The sequence below is a fragment of the Pyrgilauda ruficollis genome, unplaced genomic scaffold (assembly GCF_017590135.1).
Source record: "Pyrgilauda ruficollis isolate IOZ18807 unplaced genomic scaffold, ASM1759013v1 scaffold18, whole genome shotgun sequence".
Classification (NCBI taxonomy): domain Eukaryota; kingdom Metazoa; phylum Chordata; class Aves; order Passeriformes; family Passeridae; genus Pyrgilauda; species Pyrgilauda ruficollis.
The window spans coordinates 8,109,087-8,135,970 of record NW_024516984.1 but is presented as its reverse complement, the minus strand read 5'-3'; the positions used below and the strand labels follow the sequence as shown (position 1 = coordinate 8,135,970).

General features: G+C 38.9%; 1 protein-coding gene and 1 long non-coding RNA gene across 2 annotated transcripts; both read left to right on the top strand.

Annotated features, from left to right (window-relative positions):
- Positions 1-1,700: 1,700 nt before the first annotated feature.
- Positions 1,701-6,419, top strand: LOC121352003. Its single transcript, XR_005954870.1, has 3 exons — positions 1,701-1,831; positions 2,182-2,336; positions 3,911-6,419. It is a non-coding gene; the product is annotated as an uncharacterized LOC121352003 (long non-coding RNA).
- Positions 6,420-13,079: 6,660 nt separating this feature from the next.
- Positions 13,080-23,050, top strand: GDAP1 (ganglioside induced differentiation associated protein 1). Its single transcript, XM_041464524.1, has 6 exons — positions 13,080-13,136; positions 13,371-13,563; positions 14,811-14,984; positions 17,282-17,376; positions 17,838-17,952; positions 21,930-23,050. The coding sequence occupies exons 1-6, from the start codon at positions 13,086-13,088 to the stop codon at positions 22,310-22,312; spliced, it is 1,011 nt and encodes a 336-aa protein (XP_041320458.1). The 5' UTR covers positions 13,080-13,085; the 3' UTR covers positions 22,313-23,050.
- The last annotated feature ends 3,834 nt before the right edge of the window (positions 23,051-26,884 follow it).

The following is a 26,884-nucleotide window of genomic DNA, read 5'->3' as shown; positions in this document are numbered from 1 at the left end:
TTTTTCCGCTTTGAGATTATACTCCCAAGTTAAGTTAATTTTCAGTTTTAATTCCACATTGCAGTTCCTCACAGGTTTTTAACAGTTTGCACATTTGCATGTGCAATAACTGAACTCTTCCAAGATCAAAGTTATTCATGAAGGTATTGAATATTAAAGCCTTTGGTACAAATTTAGCATTTCATACATCCTTCAGGCTTGTGACTTAATGATTAATAACCATTAATAACTTAATAAATATAAACAATGTCTAGTCTCTTACAGCTTTACTTAGATCACATTTAACAAACATCAGCAGCTTTACTGAAGTCAAAATACATAACATCTCTTTTAGTGAAGGCTGAAACAGAAAAGCTTTTAGCACTTTGGTTTATCTCACTGGTGTGGCTGAAAGCTTTTTCTCCCCATTGAGCAGCAGCACAGCCCTTCCCTTCGCCGTCCTCCTCTAGGGCTGTCTCAGTTTCCTTTTCTGTTCCTAACTAAGACTCATTCTGTGAATTGGCCTTTCTGATTTTGCCCCTACATACTTGCACTCTTCCCTAAAATTCCCTTCCCAAAAAATCTGACCTAATTTTTACTTGTGTATGCTTCCTTCTAGTGTTTCAGGACCTTTGAAGAGCTCTCGATTTAGTCAAGTTTATCTCATGATACCCATCTTATTTTCCCTTTTCATCGAGGTAGTTTCTGTTTATGCCCTTCACACTATTTTCACATTATATTCACATTACATTTACAGATTTCTCTCTTTGGACTTTATAATAAAATAAAACCTAGTAGAGAGCAAATCTTAAGTTTCTTTTTTACAGAGCAAATCTTAAGTTTGTCTTTTTTACAGGGCAGTCTTGGCAGACACTGGTTTGAGATATTCTCATGCCCCCAACCCTCTGTGCTGCCAGCACAACTGTTTCTTCAGTGAGCTGTGATTTGGATCAGGAAACCAATCCAGCTTAAAAATAATCCAGCAGAAAGATTTATTTTTATTTTGCTCTTAAAGCTGAATCCTTTGCTCTGTTTGCAGAACATCTATGCAAACAATTGCCCTAATGCAATTGAAAGCATACAGAAAAGCTGCCAGCTTTACTGTTCACCTTGTTTGTTTGTAATTCCATTCTCTTTTTCTAGGAATTACAAATAACATTTTCCCCATAATCTTTCACCCAAGTTCCCCTCAGTCTTGCACTTTCAGTCAGTTTGCCTGCTGTTGATTAATAAAGAAGAGATATTCCAGATTTGATTTGTAGTCACATATCTGCTCAATAACAAAACTTTGCTCTGTACAGCGGTCTTTCTGTACCTGAGGAAAGGCTACAAGAAGCACGGAGACTACCTAAAAGAGTATGTAGTGACAGGACAAGGGGGAATGGCTTCAAACTGAAAGAAAGTAGGTTTAAGTTAGATATAGGAAGAAATTCTTTACTGTGAGGTTGGTGAGGCACTGGAACAGGTTGCCCAGAGGAGCTGTGGGCTCCCCGTCCTGAGAAATGTTCAAGGCCAGGTTGGAAGTGGCTCTGAACAACCTGGTCTAGTTGAAGGTGCCCCTGCCCATGGCAGGGATGTTGGAACTGGGTGGTCTTTTAAGGACCCTTCCAACCCAAGCCATTCTATGATTTTGTACTGTAATGATCCTGTAGGACCTTCCCAACAGGTCTCTTGGTTGTTGAAGTCCCCCATGTTCATCCTGTTCTGTGCTTTGATGATCTAGCAGCAGCACCCAAAGCTCTTGAGTCCTGCATTGCCATGTCCTACAGATTTCCAAGGTGCCTGAGGAGGACCAAAACCTGATTGAAGCTTTTCTAATTGTCTGGAGGATTCATATTAACTCTCACATCAGGTAAGAATTTGTATTGTTTAATGTTTATTTGTTAGTGATGTGCAAAGCACCTCTTTTGCCTGAATGTATACTTTGTGGCTTTGCTATTTTTAAGTTGTAGGAATAGCATTATTTTGAGATTTTAATTTCTCCAGTAATTTTCATGTAAATTAGCTAGTGAATGGAATAATTTTCATACATGCTGCTGTAATACCTTAGGAAACAAAAGTTCATTGGCCTTCCTGCTCACCATAGTGCTATTTTTATGAATACCTCTATTGAGAGTTCTTATACCACTTATATCTTCCCAGAGATCTAGGCTTTTTGCCATGTTTTAGTCCACTTATTAATTTAAAATCCTCCTTTATTAGTTAGCATTTTCATCACCAGTGATTACAGACCTTCAGAGAGCTCTGGTAAAGAGAATTCCTTCGCCAGACAGACAGCTCTGCAGTGTTTCTGTCTCATGTGACTCCAGTGAAGGAGACCAGAGCTCTGCAGGTCACACCAGGAGACCTTTGCAATGGTGAGTACACCTCAAAGAAGGCACCCATCCCAGCTTCCATAGGGATCACAGTTCTTCAGCTACTCCCTGGAGCTTGGAGTTCCTTATGATCTGCCTTGATTTTATCAGGTAGATTTTATCAGACATAAGAATGAGGCTGTATGTCTGTCTGCATTCACTAATTTTGTCTTAACATGGGATGTCATGTGAATTTCTTTGTTTTTTTCTTATAAAAATGGATTTTTTTTTAAAATCGAGTGGTGATAAATTAATGTTAAAATAGCAGTTAGATATGATGTTTCTAATTTTAAAAGACCTTTTGAAGGTTTTGGCTGATGTCACACTCCTGTTTTGCTGTACTGGATCAGAACAACTGTTGCATTTCACCAATGAATTAGCGTTGGTGCTTCTTACACCTCAGATAATTGGTTCTTCTGAGTGAATCCGTTTGCAAAATTAATTGAAAATCATTGTCATTCTAAATATCACAGTGTTTTGGGTTTGTTGGTGTTGTTTTGGTTTTGGGGGTTTTTTTTCTTGTTTTGGTTTTTTTTTTTTTTTCAATTTATGATGGAGAAAACAGGACAAATGCTACCAGAGGTACAAAAGCTGAGGGTTTTGCTGTTTGGTACTGAAGGCAATATGGATATTTTGGGTACAGTACAGTCACTTTTGAGATGTGTTTCCATTAACAAGTCTGCAACAGAGGAATTGAGCTTTAGAGGACATTACCATAGGGCTAAGCAGGCTGTGCTGCAAAGACCATTAATAGAAAACCACTCCCTCAATCTGCTTAAACTTTGGTGAGGATAATGCGGCTTACTCTAACTGATTTTTGATAAAACAGTAAAAGACAAACAGATGCTTGATATGCCTGAGTTGAGAAGTGCACTCTATTGATAAGTTGCTTCAGCTTCTTCAGGAATATTTGTGCCATGGAAGAAAACTTTTCTCACCACAGCTAGCATACAAGTCAATACAAATACGTCAATGTGTTTTGATATTTAAGTTTACATAAAAGAATACAGTATGGGTTAATGCATCATAATCAGCCTAACCAATGAATTAAACCTCCCAGCTGGTATGAGATTTCATTTATTCTTCATTTGCTTCTCTTCTGTTGGCCATTTCAGTGTTTGTAACATAATGTCATGAAGTTTTTATATGATGAAGAAACCCTTTCCCTGTGTGGATTACAGTATCAGCCCCCTCTGCATCTTGAAAACTGGCTTTCTTAGCAAGTGCACTTACTGTAATACCACAGTGCTGCAAAATGGTTTTCTATTTGTCCGCTGAAATTTCACTTAAAGATTAGAATCTGCACTTTGGAAGACACAAACAACAATGCAGAATTTTGAATGTCTGTGTTGTGCACGTGCAGAACCGTTTTTATGCTCTTGGTGAATTCACATGAGTTTGTGTTTGCAGCTCTACATGTGAATAAGATGTGTTATGTGTTTCTGGCAAGTACAAGATAGACATTGGATAAATTAGTGTCTGCAGTATTTTTTTCCTAAAAACAAACTGTACGATTTGGAGAATTTTAAGCCTTAAGTTTTGTTTAAAGGTAATCTTTTCTTCTTTCTTTTCTCTAGGTGGAGTCTAAACCAGATTTTGTGTCTTTGTATGTACTTTGAGTTTTTTGTATGTACCTGGATTTTTATCAAAATATCATTCTTTAGAAACTGCAGTTGTCATAGTAAGTAAAATATTTTTATGTAGAAGTTTATGATCTTGTACAAAAGGTCCTTTATGAAAAATTATCCATTATTTGAGTTTTTGTAAATCACCTATACTTTGTATTAAGTATGTAATGGTGGAATTTAGTCTAAGATTTCTGCAGAATATGAAAATGTCTCTGACACTGTCTGCTCTAATCATGGAATGTATGTCTTCCTAATAACACAGTGTATTTGAAAAACAATTATATGATGTTCTCTTATGTCTGAATGCATAATAAATGTAATTGACTTACAGAATAATAATTTGTTTTTAGTTAGGCATGTATTCATCACTGAATTGTTCACTTGTAGGTATGCCTAAAATCACCATTGTAGAGATCACCTTAGTTGCTGTTTTGGGTTGTTAATTAAAAAAGTTGTCATTAACCTGCATGGTATTTCATTATGTTAGGTACAAAGTTTTTTTTCAGCCAATTTGAGAAGTAAAATTGATTTTGAAATTCTCTTATTTCATGTGATAATATAGCAAAAATTATGTTAATTCACCCACAGTTATCTATCTGCTATTTTTGCTTATAAGAAGTTCTGCCCTGAAAAAAAAAAATTAACAGAGCTGGAGGACTATTTCTGCGATACAACATGCTAAAGTTAGAAGCTGAGAGTTGCAGTTTTGTCTTCACTTGTAAAAGGATATAGTTTTGGTTTTATGTAAATTTGAGACTGCAGTTTCTGTCTAACGAAACTATACATCAGATTTTATTTTTACCAGCTGGTTGCATATTTGCAAAATTGAGCCAAATGAAATATTTTAAAAATTTCAGCCAATTTTGAAAATTTATGATGTCAGGATGTTCTTACCTTAAATTTCAGTAACCAGAAAGGGAATGAATCTGGCACCATGCAACTTTGTGATTCTCCAGTTCTAGTGCTGAAAATGAGTTGTATAGGTTTAACAGACAAAAAAAAAAAGTGATCTTTTCTGTGCCATTTGGTGTCAGTGGCATGTTTCTAGATTAAAAAAAAAAACTATTGGAAAAAGTATAACCCTTTAAGTGTGAAAAATGTGCATGTTATTTTAATCAGAAATTTTGTTGTGTTTTTCACTTGTTTGGGTTTTAAAATTTTTCCTCCTTTCTCTTACAAAGTCTAGCACAGATAGGTTGGGTTTAGTCAATGACTGGAAGTGCCTGGCTCATTCTTCTGGCTATTGAGTGAGTTTCAGTTTGTAAACTATTTGCCTGATTTTGGAAGAGGTGCACATTTGCTTTAACAATTGTACAATTGCACAATTGCTACATGCACAATTGCTTTAACAAATACACCATTTTCCCCCCTACTTTCACAGTTTTTGAGACACACAGCTGCTGTCCACATTTGGAAGTGCTGTGCAGAGCTGGAGCCTACTGTGTTGCCACATCCTGAGTTAAGAGTTCATTTATGGGGACAAATAAGCTTGTGCCCCCATAATAATTTGAATTATTTTATGAGGTAATAGTTTTCTTTATCTTCTTATGGTTTTATTTTTTTAAATGGAACCTAAAATCGTATCCACCTAGAGTACAAAATCTTATTAACGTGATTATTGAAATAAGACTGTGAGTGTGCATGAAGCTGTTAGAATGGAAGTCTTCAATATGCAAGTACGCTTGCTACCAGTAAATTTTGTTTTATTTCATCCTGTCATGCTGGGAGTGAGTGTTGAAAGACGAACGGGCAAGTGTTGCTCAGGCAGAGGGGAGAAGCACGTCATCCAGCCCCCAGAATAGCATCGGCAGTAAATACGGTCATGCTGTTCCTCCCCGAGATAGACCCAGATCACATTCGTAGCACCCACCGGGTCTGCTGCTTACCAGACCTTCAGGCCTTTGATGAAACATTTACAAATGCAGCTGCAGTTCAGAGGGATCTTCTGCCAGCACTGAAGTAGCTGACATCAAGAAAACGGGAGGAAACGGGATCACAAGGCATGGAGTTCAAACAAAACGCAGTTTAGGGGGAATACAAATTTAATCACAGTATGAAAATGCTTCTCCAAGATATGAACCCTGTACTTGTTAAAACTCCCGTTGCGTGTTAGCTTGTTTCCCAGTGACGTAGAACTGTTAAAGCATGAAGCTTTTGTAGAGGGGGAAAGGTGAACAGAAAAATAGCTCTTTGTTCAATTATCTTGGGTCACACACAGTGTCAAAACTGGAATTAAAATATATTGTAAAATGAAATCAGAGAGAAGCTGAGATTAAAATTTTTTTCCAGTTTTAGTTATTTCTAACTTTGTGCAATATATTGAAATGAAGTTAGATAGCCCTGAAGGTCTGTGGCAGTGGCCTATCTAGCACATTAGAGGCGAAATTTTAATTATTCAAGGCCAAGAATTAAACCCTGTCAGTTTCTTCATCTTGAAAAGATAGATTATCCTACTGGGCCAAAAGAATATTCTTAATTCCTTGTCCCAAAGCTCTGTTCATATTGACTCAAGTTAATATAACTGCTGTGCTTTTATAATGTTTGTATTTTTTTCCGAGGACTGTAACATACAGATCAACTTCTCCCTTTGTGTTCTGCCCTGTGGACTTGACAGGACACTACAGGAATTAAGCCAAGGCACCACGTCTTCCTCCACCCCCCACCAGTTTGCACGTCTCTGTAAAATTTGAAAAGCTTGTTTCAGCTTCTGCAGCTTCTCTCCTCTGGCTTTGCCCCCGCACCAGTGCATTAGCTCGGGTGTTAGTGGAGAGGGTTTGTTATTTCAGACACATACCATCGCCTGCTGCCCTCACTTCTCCCCTGAGCTCGCACAGGGCACAGGGACAACTTCATACTTTCATTTGTATCAGTTACACACGCAGGATTTAAATTCATCCCTCTCTCTGTATAGTGCCTTTTTTTTTCTTTTCTCTCTCCAGATAACTCAATAAATACTAAATTGCAAGTATTCTTGCCTTCAGCTGGCACTAATATCCTACCTCTGTCTTTCTTAGGAAAATCTAATTGGGATTTCTTTAAATGTGATAGGGGAAGTGTGTTTTCAGAGCAGTAGCTCTGGTATTTGTTCTCTATTTGTGAGTGACGTTATGCAGTTGAGAAAAAATCATGCCAGCATGTTTCAATCAGTGCCAAAAGAACATAGACAGTGATTCAGTGCCCAGATCTATTGCTGCCCAAAACTGTAGCTTGTCCTATTTTTACTTTCACAAATTAGGGTCTTGCTTATTGAAAGGAGTTAGGTGAATGTTATGTTTGCATGCTACTTGATAGTGAATTTAATCAGCTGTTTTTTAGTCTGCTGTTCTTTTATTTCAAGCAATAAGAATTAATTAATTTTCAAAATTCAGTAAATGTACAGTAAATTGATGTATCATAACTGGCCACTACGATTTCATTGTTTCTGCTGTACTATAATTTGAAAACACAATGCAATAGTAGTGCATAAATTATGTGATTTAGATTGAGGGGAAAAGAGTCTTAGCAAAAGAAAATACTCTACCTACACTCACGGCTCCCACCCTGCCATGAGCACTTGTGAGCTGCATTGCCCAGACAGCAACCATGATTTTCTTGTGGTGGTATGGAGCCCACGGTGGCCCAGGACAGAACAGCCTCCATCCTTGCTGCTGTGCTGGTGAAGGGTGCTCTGGGACAGATGATGATCTAAGCTTTTCAAAACATTTTTTTCTTTTACTTCTGTCCAACACAGATGTCTGACGTGGAGTGAGATTTCAGGGAGTCTAATTGAAATATTTTGTGTGTTACTCTTTTAGTCCAGCTTGCACAAAAGTAATGAGCAAACAGCAAGAACTAAGGCTGAAGAAACAAGAATTTCCTTTTTGAAATAACAGCTATGTTTCTATGTTGTCACTGTGATTGAAAATAGTTCTTCAAAGGAAATGGATCTTCCTTAGTGACACCTATTTTTTTACTTGTCAATAACAAGGTGTGGAAGTACATGATTATGCTTTAAAGAGGCTAAAAGCTATTTTTCTGAGCAATTTGCGGGGAAAAGATTAAATGTTTAAACTTATTTACAAATTAATTTATCAAAGTGTTTGCATTTCCAACAGAAAGTGTAACAAGATTTTTAGAAATTTTTGAAAATTATTAACGTTTGGGTTTGTTTCAGGGATGGAAAGAATCTGATTTCTATAATTTTTCAGGAAAGATTTTAAAAACTGTTTTCCAGTCAAAAATGGAAATACTATGAGACTTCAGAGGACATTTTACAAAATTGTATTTAACTCCTTAGGTTTTCTTAAGGCTTTCTGTGTTTGGGTGTCATCCAGTTACTGGGTATTTATATTTCACAGTGTGATGTTAATAGAATCTTAACTGGCCTAAGAGCTGGTACAGGACCCACTGAAGCCAGTACAAATCACCTCTCTAACTTTAGTGGACTTTGCTTCAGCATCTGTCTAATCTATTTTACAAGGTCAAAGCTGAGCACTCTGGTTTTGGCCACAGGCAATAATAGGTGGAAACTGGAATATTTCTTACATTCATTGTTTGTGTTGTGGTAATATGTGAATTTTAATGGGCAACCAAAAGCCAGTGTGCCAGACAGTGCTGTGCAAACAAAATGTCATCACTGTTAGATTAAAACCAGAATCAATATCATCATCTGGATGGTATGCACAGGGGTACAGAGTTTTCACTGTTGTGGGTGACTTGTCTAAGTTAGTGTGAGGGAAGAAGAAACATGTGAAGTGATGACACAGAATTGTTCCTAAAAGCTTGGTATTGATCCAGGTTTGTGAGCCAGCATATTATACATGTGCACAGAGACAACAAACATGGGTAAGTATAAAAAAAGTTTTAAATAGCTTGAATTTTGCTGATATGTTAGATTTTATACTAAAGATGCTGTTTACATAAAAGCTTGAGGAGGGATAGACTCGATAAAGCTTTAGTGTTAATACCTAGATTTTAAGGTTTATGGCTAAGAAACTACATTTTTTTCACCTTATGAAAATACATTAAATCTCTTTCTGTGTGTGCGTTAAAAACCTGATATTTCAGGAAAATTCATTCCAATCAAAACTGTTGAGATTTATATAACATTAGAACAATTAATATTTTTGTTACATGAAAATTACTAATAACTATTTTGAAATAGGCTTACTATAAAAATTCTAAAAATGTTATATAAAAATTAATTACTAAACTGTATTTCTGAAGCATTTACATATGAAACTCCTGCATGGAACAGGAATACTATAGTATTTAGGAAAAATTTGGCAGAATTTTGTGGTGAAATCCCTAAAAAAACCCTAGTATGATGTGTTAAGTAACTTTGTAAATGACTAAATAAATTCTATTATAAATTGATTTTGTTGGATGTAAAATGGTAACTGACAAATTATTTTTCCTGTGAACATGAATCAGCTATCTACAACTGCCATCGCTCCATGGTTTTATATGCAGTTAAATTAGGGCACAGATAGTTTCAGCTGTGACTATCAAGACATAATGCTGCTCTCACTTTTTCTATATAGTTGCACATCTAATTTTTCAGTCATGTTAAAGAAAGTTCTTGTGCGTTCTTGTGTCAGTATTAAGTCTCAGCTGTGTACCTGAGTTCAGTGCTATGTTGTTTTGACTCATATCATCAGTAAAGCAGCATCTGCCAGTGGAATTTAATCAATAACCATTGATGACAGAAGGTCCAGAACAGAACCTGCCTTACTTTCCCAATGAGTATTAACTCCTGCAACACTGTCAATTCTGCTGGCCCTGCACTTGGAACTGAACCAATGCATCTGTTAATGATTCATAAACAGAATCCAGCTAATTTTCAGCTATAATGGCTCTTGGCTGCACAGAAAAAAAAATAAATTCCCCCCTGTAGTCTAGTACATTTAGGTTTCAGTAGGCACAATGAATTGATCTGATAAGAAAAAAAACAGTTGTTTTTTTAACTTGCATCAATTACTTTAACGACACATCTGACCTGTGTGTGTCTTGTTAATAACATGGAGTGAAAGTTGAAGTAAAGAAGAAAACTGATTACCAGAATTCTGATTTCCAGATCTTTCACCCATTTTATGTAACTGTTTATAACTGTTTATCAAGATTTTTTTTATTTTTAGCATTAGCTGTAAATGTTATTTTCCTTCCATGATGTAAAAATATGTGCATTAAAAAAACTTGTAGAGGGGCATGCATATATGCATATATTTTTGTAAACATATATAGGATGCTAAAAAAGGCCTAGGAGAGGCCATGCAGAGAAACAGGGCAAGAACATCAGTGTCGTAGGAAAAATTATTTATCACACAGAGCTAGGGGTCTGCTTGAAGCCACAAGCTGCCAAGATGCCAGTCATTTGCATTTCTGCTGCTTGTGTATTTATGGCACAAATTAAACATGCCTTAAGGAGACTTTTGGTTGTGTAAAGCCTTGTGTAAACGCTTGTGGAACAAGATGTTCCAGGTTGTGATGAGCTTTTTCATAATCTGGCCCTTTTGCTTGCTTTTCTGTGGGTATGAGAAAGGTAGAAGGGCAAACATAGGTGGATGGATAGGTGCTGGTTCTGAAGAGAAAGGATTCGTCCTTTTTTCTTCATTTCTGGAAGAAGGAAGGTTCTATGCACCGTGTTTGGGAAAAGGGAGGCCTCGTGTGGCCAGGCCTGGGAACGGCCCTGTCGGGCTGGAGGGATCGCGTCCGCAGGCACCCGCTCCTTCAGCGGAACCAGGACTATAAACATGGACATCGGGGTATTATTTATCAGGGTTATTATTTATCATAGAATGGCCTAGGATGGAAGGGACCTTACACATCATCCACTTCCAACACCCCTGCCATGGGCAGGGACACCTTCACTAGGCCAGGTTGTTCAGAGCCACTTCCAGTCTGGCCTTAACATTTCTTGGGATGGAGAGCCACAGCTTCTCTGGGCAACCTGTTCCAGTGCCTCACCACCCTCACAGTAAAGAATCTCATCCCAATATCTAATCTACTTTCTTTCAGTTTGAAGTCACTCCCCCTTGTTCTGTCACTCCAAGCTCTTGTAAAAAGTCCCTCTTAGTCTTTCTTGTAGACTCCCTTCAGGTACTAAAGGCCACAATTTGGCAACCTGTAAGCCTTCTTTTTTCCAGGGTGAACAATCCTAATCCTCCTGGAATTTCCTCATAAGAGAGGTGTTCCATCCCCCAAATCATCTGGTCCTCTGGACCCGCTCCAACTGGTCAGTATTTTTCCTATATTTCATAGCAATATGGATGGCTAGGTTAGGAAGAAGGATCACCTGTATATGATTGCAGCTGTCGGTCCTTCTTTCTTTATTGTGTTATAAGATAGATATATTTCCTTGCCTTTCTAGACATCTAAACCAGGTAACAAAATCAAACACAGAAGTCCATGTGTGATATTAAATAAATTCGCTGTACCAAGAGAAGCAGGGTAGTGGTCTATATGGTAATTGACAAAATGGCAACACAACATTTTGATTAATAGGCAAAATGAAGGAAAAAAAAAAAAAAGCAAAGCAGACACCTGAAAGAGTGCCTAGTTCATGTAAATTTAAGAAAAACCAATTCCCAGTTCTTTCCCTTGAGTTACTGTAAGATCTAGCTGTAAGGAACAGCTGTACAGCAGCCTAGGCAGGGATCTGTGAAAATATCCATGTATCGGTGAGTCACAGGTTAAAGCCTTTGTGCATGAGAGGATGTTCCAGCACTCTTACCTTAGACATGTATCTTAAAGAGAAGTAAATCCAGCCATAAGGCCATCAACTGCATTCTTGTGGTCAGTTCTAAGCACATTCTCCAACTTTTTGAAGAAAAACAATTAAATTCCCCCAAATCTGGGATTTACCATCAGTAACAATGATTGCTATCAGCTGGGGTTTGTGAGAAGCCTCTCACCAGGCATAACCTTCTGAAGAGATTATTTTGGCTTGTGACTCTAGCAAGGAGTGGTCTCTGAGGAAGGCATGGGCCTGCCCTTGTGCCCACTCCTATGATCAGTACAGGGCTGGAAGCTGGCTTTTTGTTTCTTTCCTTTTTATTTATAAAGTTTGTCCATTAACTTGTCTCAGTGACTTAAATCCATTCCCTTCCTTAACATTAGTAAAAATTTCCCTTAATATTCTTGTTATTGGGATACAGCTCTCAACGTACTAGGTTCAGGTCTTTAAGATACTGATCATGACGTTCATCTGTTATCCAGAAATGGCACATGGGACTGAGTTATCAGGTTTACCTGAAATAGTCGCCTTTACTGGGAACTGAGCAGTCAGAATGAAGATAACAATACTCTGCGCTCTGTAATCTCACTGTGCTTTTTTACTCAGCTAAAATCTGCCTGCTGTTGCTGATAGCGTCTAATGTACTATCAGCAATCGCATTTCTAAACTATCTCCAGTGTAAGATACAGAGGAGGCATTTCCTGATGATATAAACCATTGTTCACTCTCAAATGCTTTTCCAAAAAGACCTTGCTTCACACAGGGAAAATGAAAAAATCCCTGAAAAACTGTTAGATTTTCTAATTTTGTCTAGAAAAAAAAAATAATTAAGAAACTTTCTCTCTTGAAAGAATGCATCTAGAGGCAAAAGAAGTTATTCGAAAGCTTTGTTCCTTCTTGCTATGACTCATTTTGCAATTGAGGATTTATGCCCGCAGGGTCCAATTCAGGATGATTTATGGGTTTTTTTTTTTTTTTTTTTTTTTTTTTTTTTTTTTTTTTTTTTTGGGTTGTTTTGTTTTGTTTTTTCCCAAGTGTGTGTTGCTCATGTCCCTGAAATTCATACTGGAAACACTGGTTCAAAAAAAAACCCCAAAAAAACTAAATCAAAAACCAAATAAATATAAAAGGTTAAATCCTGCCATGTGACCTTCCCTACTTGCGCATCCATCTTCCTGCGCTTCCTTAGGGGATGCGGCAGACGGCTTTGCAGGCGGTTTCCCCTTCGGAAGGGCTGTCCTCCGAGCAGTGAGGGCTGTTCCCCGCATCCCCGGGGTATTCCCTTCGGGTAATTTCCAAGAGCGGATCGGCGCGGGGCGGGCACGGCCGCCGCTCCGCGCCCGCGCTGCCTCCTGCCCCGCCCAGCGCCGCGGGCCGAGCCGGGCCCAGCCGGGCCGAGCCGAGCCGGGCATGGCGCCGCTGGTGCTGTACCACTGGACGCAGTCCTTTTCCTCGCAGAAGGTGAGGGGTGGGCGGGGGAGTGGGCCCTGGATCGCCGCCTCCCGCCGTGCCCACAGCCCCTGCGCGCCCGCGGCGGCATCGGGGCGGGAGGGGTGTAGGATGAAGGGTGGAGGGATGGGGGATGGTGGGAGCGGCCGTGGGTGCGCCAAGGCGGGACAGGCAAAGCGGCCGGCCGGGGATGCTGCCCGGCCGGTCGGGGATGCTGCCCGGGTGACCCCGGCGGTGCCGTTCCAGGTGCGGTTGGCAATAGCCGAGAAGGCGCTGAAGTGCGAGGAGCGCGATGTGAACCTGCCGCTGAGCGAGCACAACGAGCCGTGGTTCATGCGCTTGAGCTCCTCTGGAGAAGTACCCGTCCTGATCCATGGAGAAAACATAATTTGTGAGGCAACGCAGATTATTGATTACCTTGAAGCGACGTTTGTAGATGGTAATCCCACAGGCATTTCAGTACGTGGTTCTTCCCCTCACCCCATAAACTGTAGCAATGCTGGGGGCAGCTCTGTGTCACTGCAGGACTCTTCATTCAGGGCAGAATATGTTTATAGTCTCACAAGTAAACAGGCTTCTTAATAGCTAGCAGTTTGGGTTGAAAACATGTTCCTTTAAAATTAGTAGAAGGCTTTCCAGCACCTTCATGAGTGAACCTTTATAATTAAAACCTACCACTGTCCTCCTTAGCCCTTCAGGAAGGATGGAGAAGCCAGGAATGGCAGCAGCACTAAGTTAGCTGCACTAACCCTGGTGTGACACTGCCATGAAAAGTAACATACTGAACAGTGCTGCATGACTGCCTTTGTTGAGCAGGTCCAGATTCTCTGTGAGATAAGAAGAAACATGCTTAATTTCAGAAAAATCTTTTGTAGAACAATGGAAGTAGAATGAGCAAAATTTTTTGGAGCCAAAATGGAATGAAGAAGTAAAAGAGCAGGAAGAGAAGCCTTGGAAGTGATCATGTGCAGGATTTTGAAGTTCTTTGTGCCTGTACTGTTAAAAAAAAGCAAAAAACCAAACACCAACCAAAAAGCCTGCCTCAATTTTTGAAGGAAATGCAGAGATGAATTTTGTATAAGTGTGAAGATGGCAGCATTTTGTATTTCAGGGATTTAGCACTGCAATTTCTGAGGCATGAAAAAAACTTCATTTTTGAGTGAACATAATTTGTGCTCTCTTTTAGTCAAAAAAGGAGTTGGGGTCCAGGTAGATCAAGGCTAGGGTAAAGCTCTATGATGTGCAGGAATACTTCCAGCCATGCTTTGTGTAGGATTCCTGTACTGTAATTTTTACACCATTGCAGGAGCAGTAATGTTTCAGCCATAACAATTTCCTGGAATCTCAGCTGTCCCCTGCAGTGAGAGCATTATAGGGTTGTATGTCATGGTCACCCATTCCTAGATGTATGTAACAGAGCTGAGAGTGGTTTCCTGATTTGAAAGCTTTTTAAATACGTGTTTGTATGGGTTGCTGCATAGGAATTGGAATTCTAAAACATTTTAAAATGAACTACAAATATACATTTCTCTGAGCTGCAATCACACTATTGACTTATGCTGGGGAACAAGTGAAGCTTTCTTACCTGTGGCTGTGTCACCTGTACCAGCTGGACATGACTGAGTAAACTTTGGTCAATTAGATGATTCTTCTTTTCTTAACTTTATTTTTAACTTTATTTTGCAGAGGAAGTACCAAGATTAATGCCAGAAGAGGGGAGCATGTATTATCCAAGGGTGCAACACTACAGGGAGCTCTTAGACTCCTTGCCGATGGATGCCTACACACATGGCTGCATCCTGCACCCCGAGTTAACTGTGGACTCCATGATTCCAGCCTATGCTACCAGCAGGATCCGTAGTATGTACTGGTGTAGCTCTGAATGTCTCTGACTTAGTAGGTTGCTGCATTACATTCATCTTCTTTCTTAAGTCCACCTTAAACAAAAAATACTGAGCACAGATTATGAATTTTAGTTGCAGTCCTTGATGATTTGTGCATATAGTTTTTATTGATTGTCTATTGTTGGGATTTGGAAATGGGAAAGAGGAAATGTTATTTTTGAGGTGTCTGTGGAGGTAATTTTTTTGTACCATGGCTACCTTTTAACTGATGTCTTTATGTTTCCTTCAATGTATTGCAAAAGAACTAAGTAGTTCTAGGACAAGTATCAACTCCTGACAGCACGGCTGGATGATGATTCCCTGTTTACTATTAGATTCTGAGATCTCTGATTCTTTTTTTTTTTTTTGTCAATGTCAATGGTTTATATAGTGTTGATTCTTTTTCTTTTCTTTGTACGATGTTTTAGAATGCTCTGCAGAACAAAGTCAAATACTGCAGAGTCTTTGAAATGTAATACATCTATACTAAGTCCATGATACCATAAATGGTGATATTGTGTTAGCTTGAGAAATCATATTTCCAACAAAATGTCTTATCCCCCTCCTTAAAATTTCTGGTAACACACTATTATGTTGTCAGAAGTGAAGGCAGGCAGTTAATTTTCCATATTGTTGCATGGTTGTTGTTACTGAAGTAACATAGAATCACAGGATCATAAAATCATAGAATCATAGAATGGCCTAAGTTAAAAGGGACCTTAAAGATCATCAGTTTCAACATCTTCCACTAGATCAGGCTGTTCCAAGCCCCATCCAGCCTGGCCTTGGACACTTCTAGGGATAGGGAGTCCATAGCTTTTCTGGGCAATCTGTTCCAGGGCCTCACCACCCTCACAGGAAAGAATTTCTTCTCCATATCTAATCTAAATCTACTTCCTTCAGTTTAAAGCCACTCCCCCTTGTCCAAGAACACAAATTATTCTCTTACATCACTGCATTGTCTGGTTTGGTGCTTTTTTTTTTGTATGCTAACTGTTTATTGAACAATTGTGGTTTACTCATAGGCATTATGGCTAGTTTTTATGTTTTCACATGGTAATAATCAGTGCTTTAATTACAGTTCACTTTACAACATTGTCCTCTGCTTTTTTTGCTGTATGTATTCTTCTGCTCTAGTTTCTAGTTGGTGTAAATTGTTTTCAATTTGCACATGTTCATACTGGCAGAGCTAACATTATTGCTTGTCTAAATTGGGATGTTTTCTTATCTTTTCATGCTTAAAGCATAGCCTACATTTTTTGATTTGAAGCATTTTTTTGAAGAGCCTGTGGATGTTTCTTAACGATTCCTTTGCATGTTCAAACTTCTCCTGGTTGGAGCTTGAAACACCTGATTTTTTTCAGACTGCTAAATATAATAAGGCATGAGCCAGTTGTGTATTATGTTTATGCATACCAAATCCAAGTAAGTAATTAATTGCATATGTAAAATTTTAGTTGTATGAGCACATCCTTCAAGTTCTTCATACACTATATTGAAGGATGGCTTTCACAGTCATGTTGAAATGAATATATAAAAAGTGAGTTTGTTATTCTCTAGAAAGAATTTTATCACTTTAATTTATCAGACTTAATTGTAACAAAACTTTATTATCAGGCACAAGTGAGAGGTGATTCATGCTCTAAATTATTCTTTTGTTCTTGGTTTATGATTAGAAATATTTATTTTTAGAAGATTTATAAATCACTGTCTTTTGGTATTCTGGGTTTATAAGTATGGCATTTTCAAGCAAAGCCCCATTTAAGCATAGTAGAATCAGTAAAATTAACTTAAGCTTTTCACATAATTCCTTCTTTAAATCATGTAATGAATGTTCTTCTAGTATGTGCACACAGATCTTAAAGAACATTTCCAAAAGGATCACAGACTCTGGCATCAGATTTTAGCTAGATGAAAACACCTTGGCTCCATATTCAGTGGCATTTAGGCTTTTGCTGTGAAATGATGCCTGTGGCCTACAGTGACAAGAAATCTCAGTGTGGGCCTACCAGCACTGTCACATTGTAAACTGATGAGCTGAAGGTGGGTTGGGTCAATTTAAAAAGCATTTAAGTTTTCCAAAATGTGATATATTTAAATCCTAACCTGGTGCAGATGCTGTATTGAAGCAGCACTTCCAATTTCCTTGGTGTGATATTTGTATCATGAGATTGTATCATGAGTATGTTTGGCTATCTAATATTTGTCATTCCTTTCTTTGTCTGCCTCGGTGTTGTTTTGGTTTTGGTTTTTTGTTTGTTTGTTTTAAATTAGGCCAAATAAGTAACACAGAATCAGAATTGAAGAAACTTGCAGAAGAAAATCCAGACCTTCAAGATGCCTATATAGCAAAACAGAAGCGCCTTAAGGTAAGAAACCCCTTTGTATGGGCCCCTTTATTATGAGCTTGTTAGTGTTAGATTTTTTGGTCACAATATAAACATTTGTTTCACTTGTCATTATCAGTAATGTCATGCAGTCGTTTAACCCTTCAAGGCATGAAACAGTCTGTTCTCAGATCAGCTACACACTTCAAGTGTGTGCTGAAGTATTGGACTGGTCCCACTGACTTTAGAGGTAAGTACACATCAGTGCTAGTGTTGGGCTGTTGAGCGCCCTGCAGGGGTAGGCAAACCTTAATATCTGGCATCTCTAAAGTTTTCTTCTGTTTTCTGACTTGTCACCAGTATCCATGTGGTATCTTTCTGACTACGTGGAGAAAATAATCACATTTTATGAATAAACACTGTAGTATGCTAAGTATAAGCTTCTCTGATAAAAGTATAAACTCTGTATGATGATTAAAACACTAACCTGTATGTCTATTTAGTCTAAACTACTGGATCATGATAATATAAAATACCTAAAGAAAATACTGGATGAACTGGAAAAAGTTTTGGATCAGGTTGAGACTGAATTGCAGCGGCGAAATGAGGAAACACCAGGTAAGGAATTTTTCTTGCTAAATCCTGTTAATATTTCTGTTTGAGGAGACTGAGTAAACTTGTTGACAGCACCATTATAAAACAATTTTTAATGTGTCAGATTTGATACTTTTAGTATATATTGACCTATACCTCACAGAAGGGATCAATACTGTTTTAAATACTAGCTTACTTTACTGTTCAGTCAATGATTTCTCACTGTCTCATGAGAGTGCGTGATCACATTTTCAGCAAAATGAGTATAATTAGCTGCAGAATTTTTTTAGTATTTTTGTCAAAAAATCAGGAAAAAAATTAACTACAGAATGTTGATGTTATAGGTGTAGGCTTCAGTTCATTATCAAGATCAGAATCTTAATGTTTAATACAGGTTTATTATAATCTTGTGCAGATACTCCGCTGATATTTGTGGTATATGTAGAATAAGCAATCTGAATAATTGCTCTGATCATTAGGCAACCCTCTTCCCTCACCCTCTTGAAAAGCAATCCTGTTTAGCTGCTTCCACCCAAATGAAAGGCAAATTTTTCACAGAACCACAGAATCATCAATGTTGAAAGAGACTTCCAAGATGATCTAGTCTGACTGTCAACCCAGCACCATCAACCATAAACCATATCCTGCTGTCTGCTGCCCTGGGCAACATATTCCAATGCCTGACCACTCTTTCAGTGAAAAACATTTCTAATATCTAATCTGAACTTTGTCTGGCTCAACTTAGGGCCATTTCATCCTGTTAGAAAGGACTGACCCAAATACTGAGCCCTGGGGAACCGCACTAGTGACCAGCCACCAATTGGATGTAACTCCATTCACCATCACTCCCTGGGCTGAGACACCCAAGCCAGTTTGCCCAGGAGAATGCTCTGGGAGACAGGTCAAAAGCTTTACAGGTATTTAGATAATGTGCACAGCCTTTTCCTCATCCAGTGAGCGTGTCACTGGTCATGGAAGGAGGTCAGGTTGGCCAAGCAAGACCTGCCTTTTTAAATTCATGCTGGCTGGGCCTGTTCCCCTGATTCTCCTGCACATGCCATGTAGTGACACTCAGGACGATCTACTCCATGATGTTTCCCAGTACCAAGGTCAGGATGACAGGTCTGTAGTTTCCTGGATCCTCCTTCTGACCCTTCTTGTAGATGGGTATTATATTTGCTAATTTCCAGGCAACAGAGACTTCTGTGGTTAATCAAGATTGCTGGTAAATAATTTTAATAATTGGCAAATTTTTGGCAGCTCCCCTCTTACTCTTGGGCACATTCCATCTTGACCTATAGAATTGTGGGTGTCTAACTGGCATGACAGGTCACTAACCATTTTCTCCTGAGTTGTAGGGTCTTCACTCAGGTGCCCATCACCAACTTTCAGCTCTGGGAGCTGGACAGCCTGAGGACCAGGGGTTTTGGTGTTAAAGACAGAAGCAAGGAAGGCATTAAGTATTTCAGACTTTTTCTCATCACCCACTATGTTTCCCCCTCCATACAGCAAAGGATTGAGACTCTTTAGCCCTCCTTTTTCTGTCAATGTGTTTACTGAAACTGTTTTTGTTGTCTTGAACTTCAGTGACCAAATTAAATTCCAGTTTGGCTTTCTTTCTAATTTTCTCCTGCATAACCCCATGACATCCTTGTAGTTACCCACCTCCTTCCAGAGGTGAGACACAGTCTTTTTTACCCTAAGTTCCAGCCTAAGTTCCCTGTTTAACCAGGCTGGTCTTTGTCCCTGACAGCATATGGGGACTACCTGTTGCTGTACCTTTAAGAATTCCTCCTTAAATCTTGCCCATTCTTCCTGTACTACTTTGCCTTTCAGGACTGACTCCCAAGGAACTCTGTCAATCAGTCTCCTAAGCAGTCCAAAGTCTGCCTGGCAGAGGTCCAAGGTGGCAGTTCTGCTAGTGCCTCTCCTTACTTCACCCAGAACTGAAAACTCCATCATTTTGTGGTTGCTGTGCCCAAGATGGCCACTGACCACCACATCACCCATGAGTCCTCCAGTTGAGAGTAAGTTTTCTTCCACACACTCCAGGAATCTCGTGCTCCTCTCCACTGTGTTGTATTTTCAGCAGGCATCTGGCTGAAACAGGGGCTGAAATTCTGCCAGCCTCCTGTAGAGTGCATCATCTGCCTCTTTGTGGTCGCTAGCGGGTCTGTAAGACACTCCTACAAGGACATCTGCAATGCTGACCTTCCCCCTGATCTATACCCACAGGCACTTGACCATATCAGCATCCTAAATTCTGCTTAAATGGGCTTAGTCTACTGCTTATTCACAGTGTGGTTCAACTCCCAGTGGTGCTAATAGGAGTCCTTCCCCTGATTTCACTGGAAACTGCATGAAGCATCAGTCAATATCAACTGCATCTGCTCAAATCAATAACTTTTTCATTTAGCTCTATAAATAGCTGTTGTAATAATTACTGGTTACTATCACAACTGTAGGTTTGAACCAGCAGTTGAAAACCTAGGTTAAATTTTCTACTGACTCAACAGTGAAAGAGTCACAGAAAATATTTTAACTCATAAAGGATGGAAGGATTTTGTTCAACAAATTATGTCTGCCACCATTTCCAGCAACTCCTTTCCTTTCTCTGCTAAGTAGCCTTTCCAAGGACTGAACAGATACAATATTGATGAGTTTATGAAAGCTTCTGGGATTGCAGGATTTTGTGAAACATGGAACTATTGCCTCTTGGAATTTTGTCTGATGTATTCCCACTTTGGAGGTTTGTGATCTGTACTTCTCCAGGTCCTGTCCAAACTCAGAGCTCCTGCTTCTCTTGCATTTGCTTGAATCCCTCAACTACTACTGCTGCCACTGCAGGCATCTTTCTTTCACACAGGATAGATTCTTTGGTCTTTTCCATCATCTTATTTAATGCACTGGATGAATTCCCAGGTATCCTTTCAGCAACTCCTTTTCTACAGAGGCCTTTTTTCCAGACCTGTGTAGCCAGTCAAAATGGACTAGTACCAGCTTTGTGCCAAGCTGTTGCTTTTCTCTGGTGGAAAGTGTGTTGGAAAGGAGATTGAAAAATTTCTCTGTTTCTAGGGAGGGACGAACTGCAAAAGTTACAAATGAGACGGGAGCAGCACAGTCCTCTCTATTTGAGATCTAGGCTAGAGTGGAGTGCTTATGCTGGCAGCTATGATAGCTGTGCTGGCTATCAAGTTTCATATCCTGGGTTTCAAAAGCTCTTGTTATAGTCAGTACATGTCAGCCATTTCAGGTGGTGGTGGTTCAGATCACTGACAGCAAAGCGTGATGCTGCCTGGCAGTGCCTGCTCTGAGCCATCCCAGAAAGAGTCATCTCTTTCCTTTGACTGGAGAGGGTACCTGGGGTCTCCATCTGTGCTCCTGAGTAGTGGTGAGCAGTGTGAATATTTGTCATATTTCTCAAACATCTCAGTGTAAAATCCCCATAATTTGGGGTCTAAGAGACACAAAAGAGACACAGGTAGTCAAATTCTGTCATCTCAGTGGGCTGATATGTTTGGTGCAAGTCAGTCATCTGATCCATTTCTTTTTGGCTTGAAAGCCTCCAACAAGTTAGCTGGAGGTAGTTCTTGAGTGAATGCCACAGAGCTGGGTGACACAGGCAAGATGATAAATTCTTCAGACAAGTGGCAGCTTTTTCAGTAAAAGCTAAACTGTCTTCCTCCTTTCCAATCCTGTTTAATTTAATCCAGATTTGAGAAATCTAGTTGAGGAAAATAAGTGTTTACTGTGGGTTTTAATTTATGAACCTGGAATGTGGATTTTTTTTTTCCTTAACAAATGTAGGCCAGTCTGCTGAGCCTAAGACTTTACAAGATTGTGCAAAGAGTGGACAGAGATTAGGAAAATGTTTATTGATTAAAGTCATATTTTAGCTGAAGAGTTGTTGCTCTTTATTAGATGGTACTTTGAAGTAGCACTAAACTAAATGTGCTTATATTCCATTAGTTCCTAATGTTTTATGTTTTATCTCTGCTTAGAAGATGGAAATCAGCCTTGGCTCTGTGGTGATTTCTTCAGTCTGGCAGATGTGTCACTTGCTGTCACATTACATCGCCTGAAGTTTCTGGGATTAGCAAGAAGAAACTGGGGAAATGGAAAGCGGCCCAACTTGGAAGCTTATTATGAGCGTGTCGTGAAGAGAAAAGCATTTTACAAAGTTTTAGGACACGTCAACAATATATTAATCTCGGCTGTCCTGCCAACAGCATTCCGTGTGGCCAAGAAAAGGGCTCCCAGGGTTCTTGGCACCACCCTGCTGGTCAGCATGCTGGCAGGGGTGGGTTATCTTGCTTTCCTGTGTCTTCGGAAGAGATTTGCCAACATGGTGCTATCAATTAGAACCAGGCAAAATTATTTTTAGACCTTGTCTGTCCCTGGTGGTGAGTGGAGGGCATCTCTGCCCCCCAGGAAAATATCTTCAATAAAATATAAACATAGAAGAACGATTATGTCTGTGAATTAGAACATTGCTACAGAGTAATCATCTCCTGCTGCTGTTTAATTGGGTTGGCAATGCTGAGATATTTTTCAAAAATATGTGTTGGGGGGATGACAAAGGAAAGAAGAGACGTACTTTTCAGCCAAGGGCCTATATCTGTGACAGTGCTTCGTTAAAGTGGTTATTGTCTCCTTTACCCAGTAGCTGACCTAATTAAAATGCTTTTATTTAATAAATATGCAGCAATGTGACAGCTTTTCACTGTAGATGAAATGCATTATTGTGCAGAAACCAGCATTGTTAAAATACTGAAAATAGCTCTTACTTTAAATGCTCAGAGTAAGATTAATTAGAACATTGTGCCTGTTGTGCACAGGAGCAAGTTTCTCTGTACTGATTATTGCCTGTTGATTTGCAGTTGGACCTTTAGGAATGTGTTAAAAAATAATCTTGTAAAGCCACTTTTGTCAGTGTATGTTCATGCAGCAGTACAGGAAAAGACCTGAAACAGGTAAGAACATCAGTGGTTTGTGTACCACACAAGTGAAATTCTCCAGAGGCATCACTGGACAACAGATACTACAATTTTGCTGAAATACAAATGGAAGCAAAACACCTGACACTTGTCTTTTGAAAGCCTTTCTGGCTCAGCCTCAAACTCTGGCAGAATCAAATCAAACTATCTTGGTGCACATTTCCTGACAACCTGACACTTGTCTTTTGAAAGTCTCAGCCTCAAACTCTGGCAGAATCAAATCAAACTATCTTGGTGCACATTTGCTGCTTTCTTTGGAGTGGCTTGGTACAGTTGCCTCTGTGTGAGTGTCCCATGTACCCTTTCGTGTTTCACTCTGAGCACTGGCTATTTTTGCACACTTCTTGGCAACATTAGCAATTGCACGTCTCTATAAAATGCTTGCCCACAACGTGCCACAGCCAACTAGAAAACATATGCAGAGCAATGCCTTTTTGTATAAGTAATTAAAAATAGTTCACTCTATCATTCTGGTTAGGTAGCCTAGATTGAAGGTAAAGCTTAATTTAGCAGTCTGTTTACTTATGGATAGGGGTTGTGTTGATGGTAAGTGAAAAATACAGATGGTTTGGACATGATTTATACTGCTGGTTTTTTGCAAAACTGCCAACTTGTAGCATGGAGGAAAGGTGTAGTAAAACAATTTGATTACTTCTACTACTCAACAGATGCTGTGAGTTTTATTAGTTTTGAACTGAGCTCCCATTTCAACAAGAAATGTATATTTACCTGAAGGTAGACTTTGAATCATTTTGCATCAAAAAAAGCGTATGGGAAGGGCTGAAAATTCTCATGACAGTTTAATAAGATTTTTGTATACTTGATGAATGTTTGAAAGCCTCAGAGTTTTGTTTACAAGTTGTACGTAGATGCAACAAACAAAACATAGTTTTAAGTGTTTGCCGGTCAACAATCAGTGCTAACAGGCCTAAGTACATTTTAGGTCCAGTGCTGGTGGCTGTGGTAACTCTGCACAATTGCATTTAGGTGTCAAGAAGATCATCTCAAGTTTGCTGGAGAGAACGGAGGCAGTTTCTGTCTGGGCAGTCTCACCATGTAACACATATCAATATGGATAAAATTATTGGATACTCCTGCTTATTATTTAATATTGTGCTAGTTGTCTAGCAAAAGTAGACCTAAATCTCATTACTCCTTTTCAGTAATAAGAAACATCTTACCTAGGAAACAATGCGTTTTTTTATTTGTAAAAAAGACAGTTTTATATAATTCTATTTAATGATCCAGTGGTTCTCAAGAACTTGTTGAATTAAATGTGCTGTATTTGGAAAAGCTTTATTATCTCTAGAGTGGGTTTAATCCAACAATACTATTAATGTACTGGCAGCTTTAACTGAGTTTGTTGTTTGTGTGTTACAGTTCATCTGCATTTACTTGCAGCTATCAAATTTCACTAAGTTAATGAACACAGATTAAGACCTGTAACTTAATTCTTCCCTGGCATATATTTCTGTCAGACCACCTATAAAATGTAATTTGATCAAGTCACAGTAAAATTAAATATATATGACTTGGTCTTCGTTATAGTGAAGTGACCACCAGATGTCAGTGGTCCTCCAGGACTCTGCTCTGGCATGCCTCTGAGGCAGGAAGACTACTTTTCACAGAGCAAAAGTTTGTGATCTCAGCATAAGAGGGTTGTGAGCACCCTCATTTTATTAGCAGTCTCTCCAGAGCTCTGGAAACAACTGCATGGTTCTACCACAGGTTTGTTCTCCGACACCTGCCACTTACGCTTGTGTAGTTTCTATACTGGGTAAATGAGAAGCCAAAGTTGAAATAATACTTCACATGAAAATGACTGTTACTGAACAGTGATTAAACTTGTCATCTGCAAGAATGAGCTTGGATAAAACTTTTACTGTGGAAAAGGTTGGATCCCTGGTTTGATTCATGTCTGTTAGTTCAACTGTTTGGTATCCTACTTATTTTCACTGCCCTGAAGTACTCTGTGCATTGATTTCTGTACAGGTGGCAGCAAAAGGCTTATCCATGATTAAATTCCTCAAAATAGGATGAGATTTAGAAGCACACATGCTGCATTTGGCTCTTTGTGCAGAATAGCTTTTGTGCTTGCAAAGTTTCTTTTCAGCCTGGGTTATTTTCTTTCTGGTAGCTCTGTATACTATTTTGATTGGGTACTAAAGCAATCTTCTAGTTTTCATTTACTATTTGCTCTCATGTCATGCGTCGGATATATTTCATATCTTTAGGTGGGACTCATGCAATAAACATCAATTCTAAGTCCACATTCTAGTCTGGTTTATATCTTCTGTGTCAGTAAAACAAAGCACATTTGAGAATTACATAGTATTGCTGTAAGGACTCTGATGCTATTCAAGGAGAGAATCTCTTGAACACTTTTTAAACCAGTTTACAGATTGACTTCAATATATATTGAAACAGCAGTAACAATGTTTTCTTTGGTTGTCTGTCTGAGCTGTATATGTATGAGGTCCAACAGAAACTATTTGATAAAGTAAAAAAAAAACCCAAAAGTTAAAAAAATAAGAAGGGCAAGCAGATTTTTTGCTGTCTATTAATCCATAAAAAAAATTCCAATCCCACCTCGCTTCTTACTGTGTTCATGATTCATTGTTGAGCTACAGCAGCTGGGGCTCCTTTCTGTAAGGTGCATGGCAAGCATATAAGCTGTGTTCACACAGACGTCCTTGGCAAGACTAAATGTGTGTTAGTCTGGCCATAAACTAAACCCCCTTTTTTTTTCTTGCACTGTAGGAGTCTGTATTGGGCCTCCTTCCTTGTTAAGCAGAGAAATAAATAACAGTATGTGGGGCTTGCATGCATTGCCTCTCAGTATCTTGAAAGCCAAGGAAGCTCTTAGGATAAGGTACACAGCTGGTAGGGTTTGTGTTTCAGGAGATTATGACACCTATAGTCTGTGCACCAACTCTGAAGTAGCCTTATGCTTTAGCATTAATCAGAAGTGTGCACAGAGCTCTTGCAGTGGAAAGCTTATGTCTAAACAGATAAGAGGCAAGAGTGAATAGAAAGGTAAGAACAGTAAGTATAAATTCCTTGTCCAGATCCATAAAGCCATACATCTACTTTTGCATGTCACATTTTTAAGGCATTTTAAGTCTGAATTTTATAGGAGCAAAGAGCTACTAAGATTTAGAGAGCAGACTGGCATGCCCTAATGCATGAGGATTAGAGAGAGCAGCAGATGGAAAGTAGTTGAAAAGTAGTGGGTCTAGCTAGCTGGAGAACACTGTGCTCTGCAATATGGTGTATGACAGATTGTTTGCTGAGGCCTCCTTATTATCTCTCTGTTTAGCCAATGTTAGACAGAGGTGTAAGGTTGTGCTTAGGCAATTTATAAGATGCACTGAGGAAGTCAAAAGCATGTAGAACAATCCCAAAGAAAATATGCTGGGTTTTGTTGCCTCTTTTCTTTATAAAGAAGGTTTTAGTTTTGGTGCAGTACCAAGTCATAAAGTCAGGCACTCAAAACTCAGGAAATTCCAGAAGCCAGAGTTCTTACAATACTGTTAACTCACTCATACAATACTTCAATAGCCTTTTTAATTCTGTTTTCCTTTCTAAGTTACAATCATGGTGCTTAATTTAATGTGAAGGCAAAAATGTTGCACCATAAATAGTTAGGCTGTGGATAAGCTTAGTGTTATGGGAAGAATCTGTTGGAATTTGCAGAGCTGAAGGTCTAACTCTTTCTTTGCTTTACATCAGCATTAGTATTTACTACAGTTTTAAACACTCATAAATAATTATATAAAAGTGTATTTTGTCAACTAACACATAACATAAATCAGTATGAATCCACTTGATATATACTAATACATATTGATATTCTATATACAGATACACTATAGTATCCTATTTGTCCCTTTCATATTTCATTTGCTAAAAATGGCTAATTGACAGTTATGTATTTTACTGTATTACTTGACTTTATA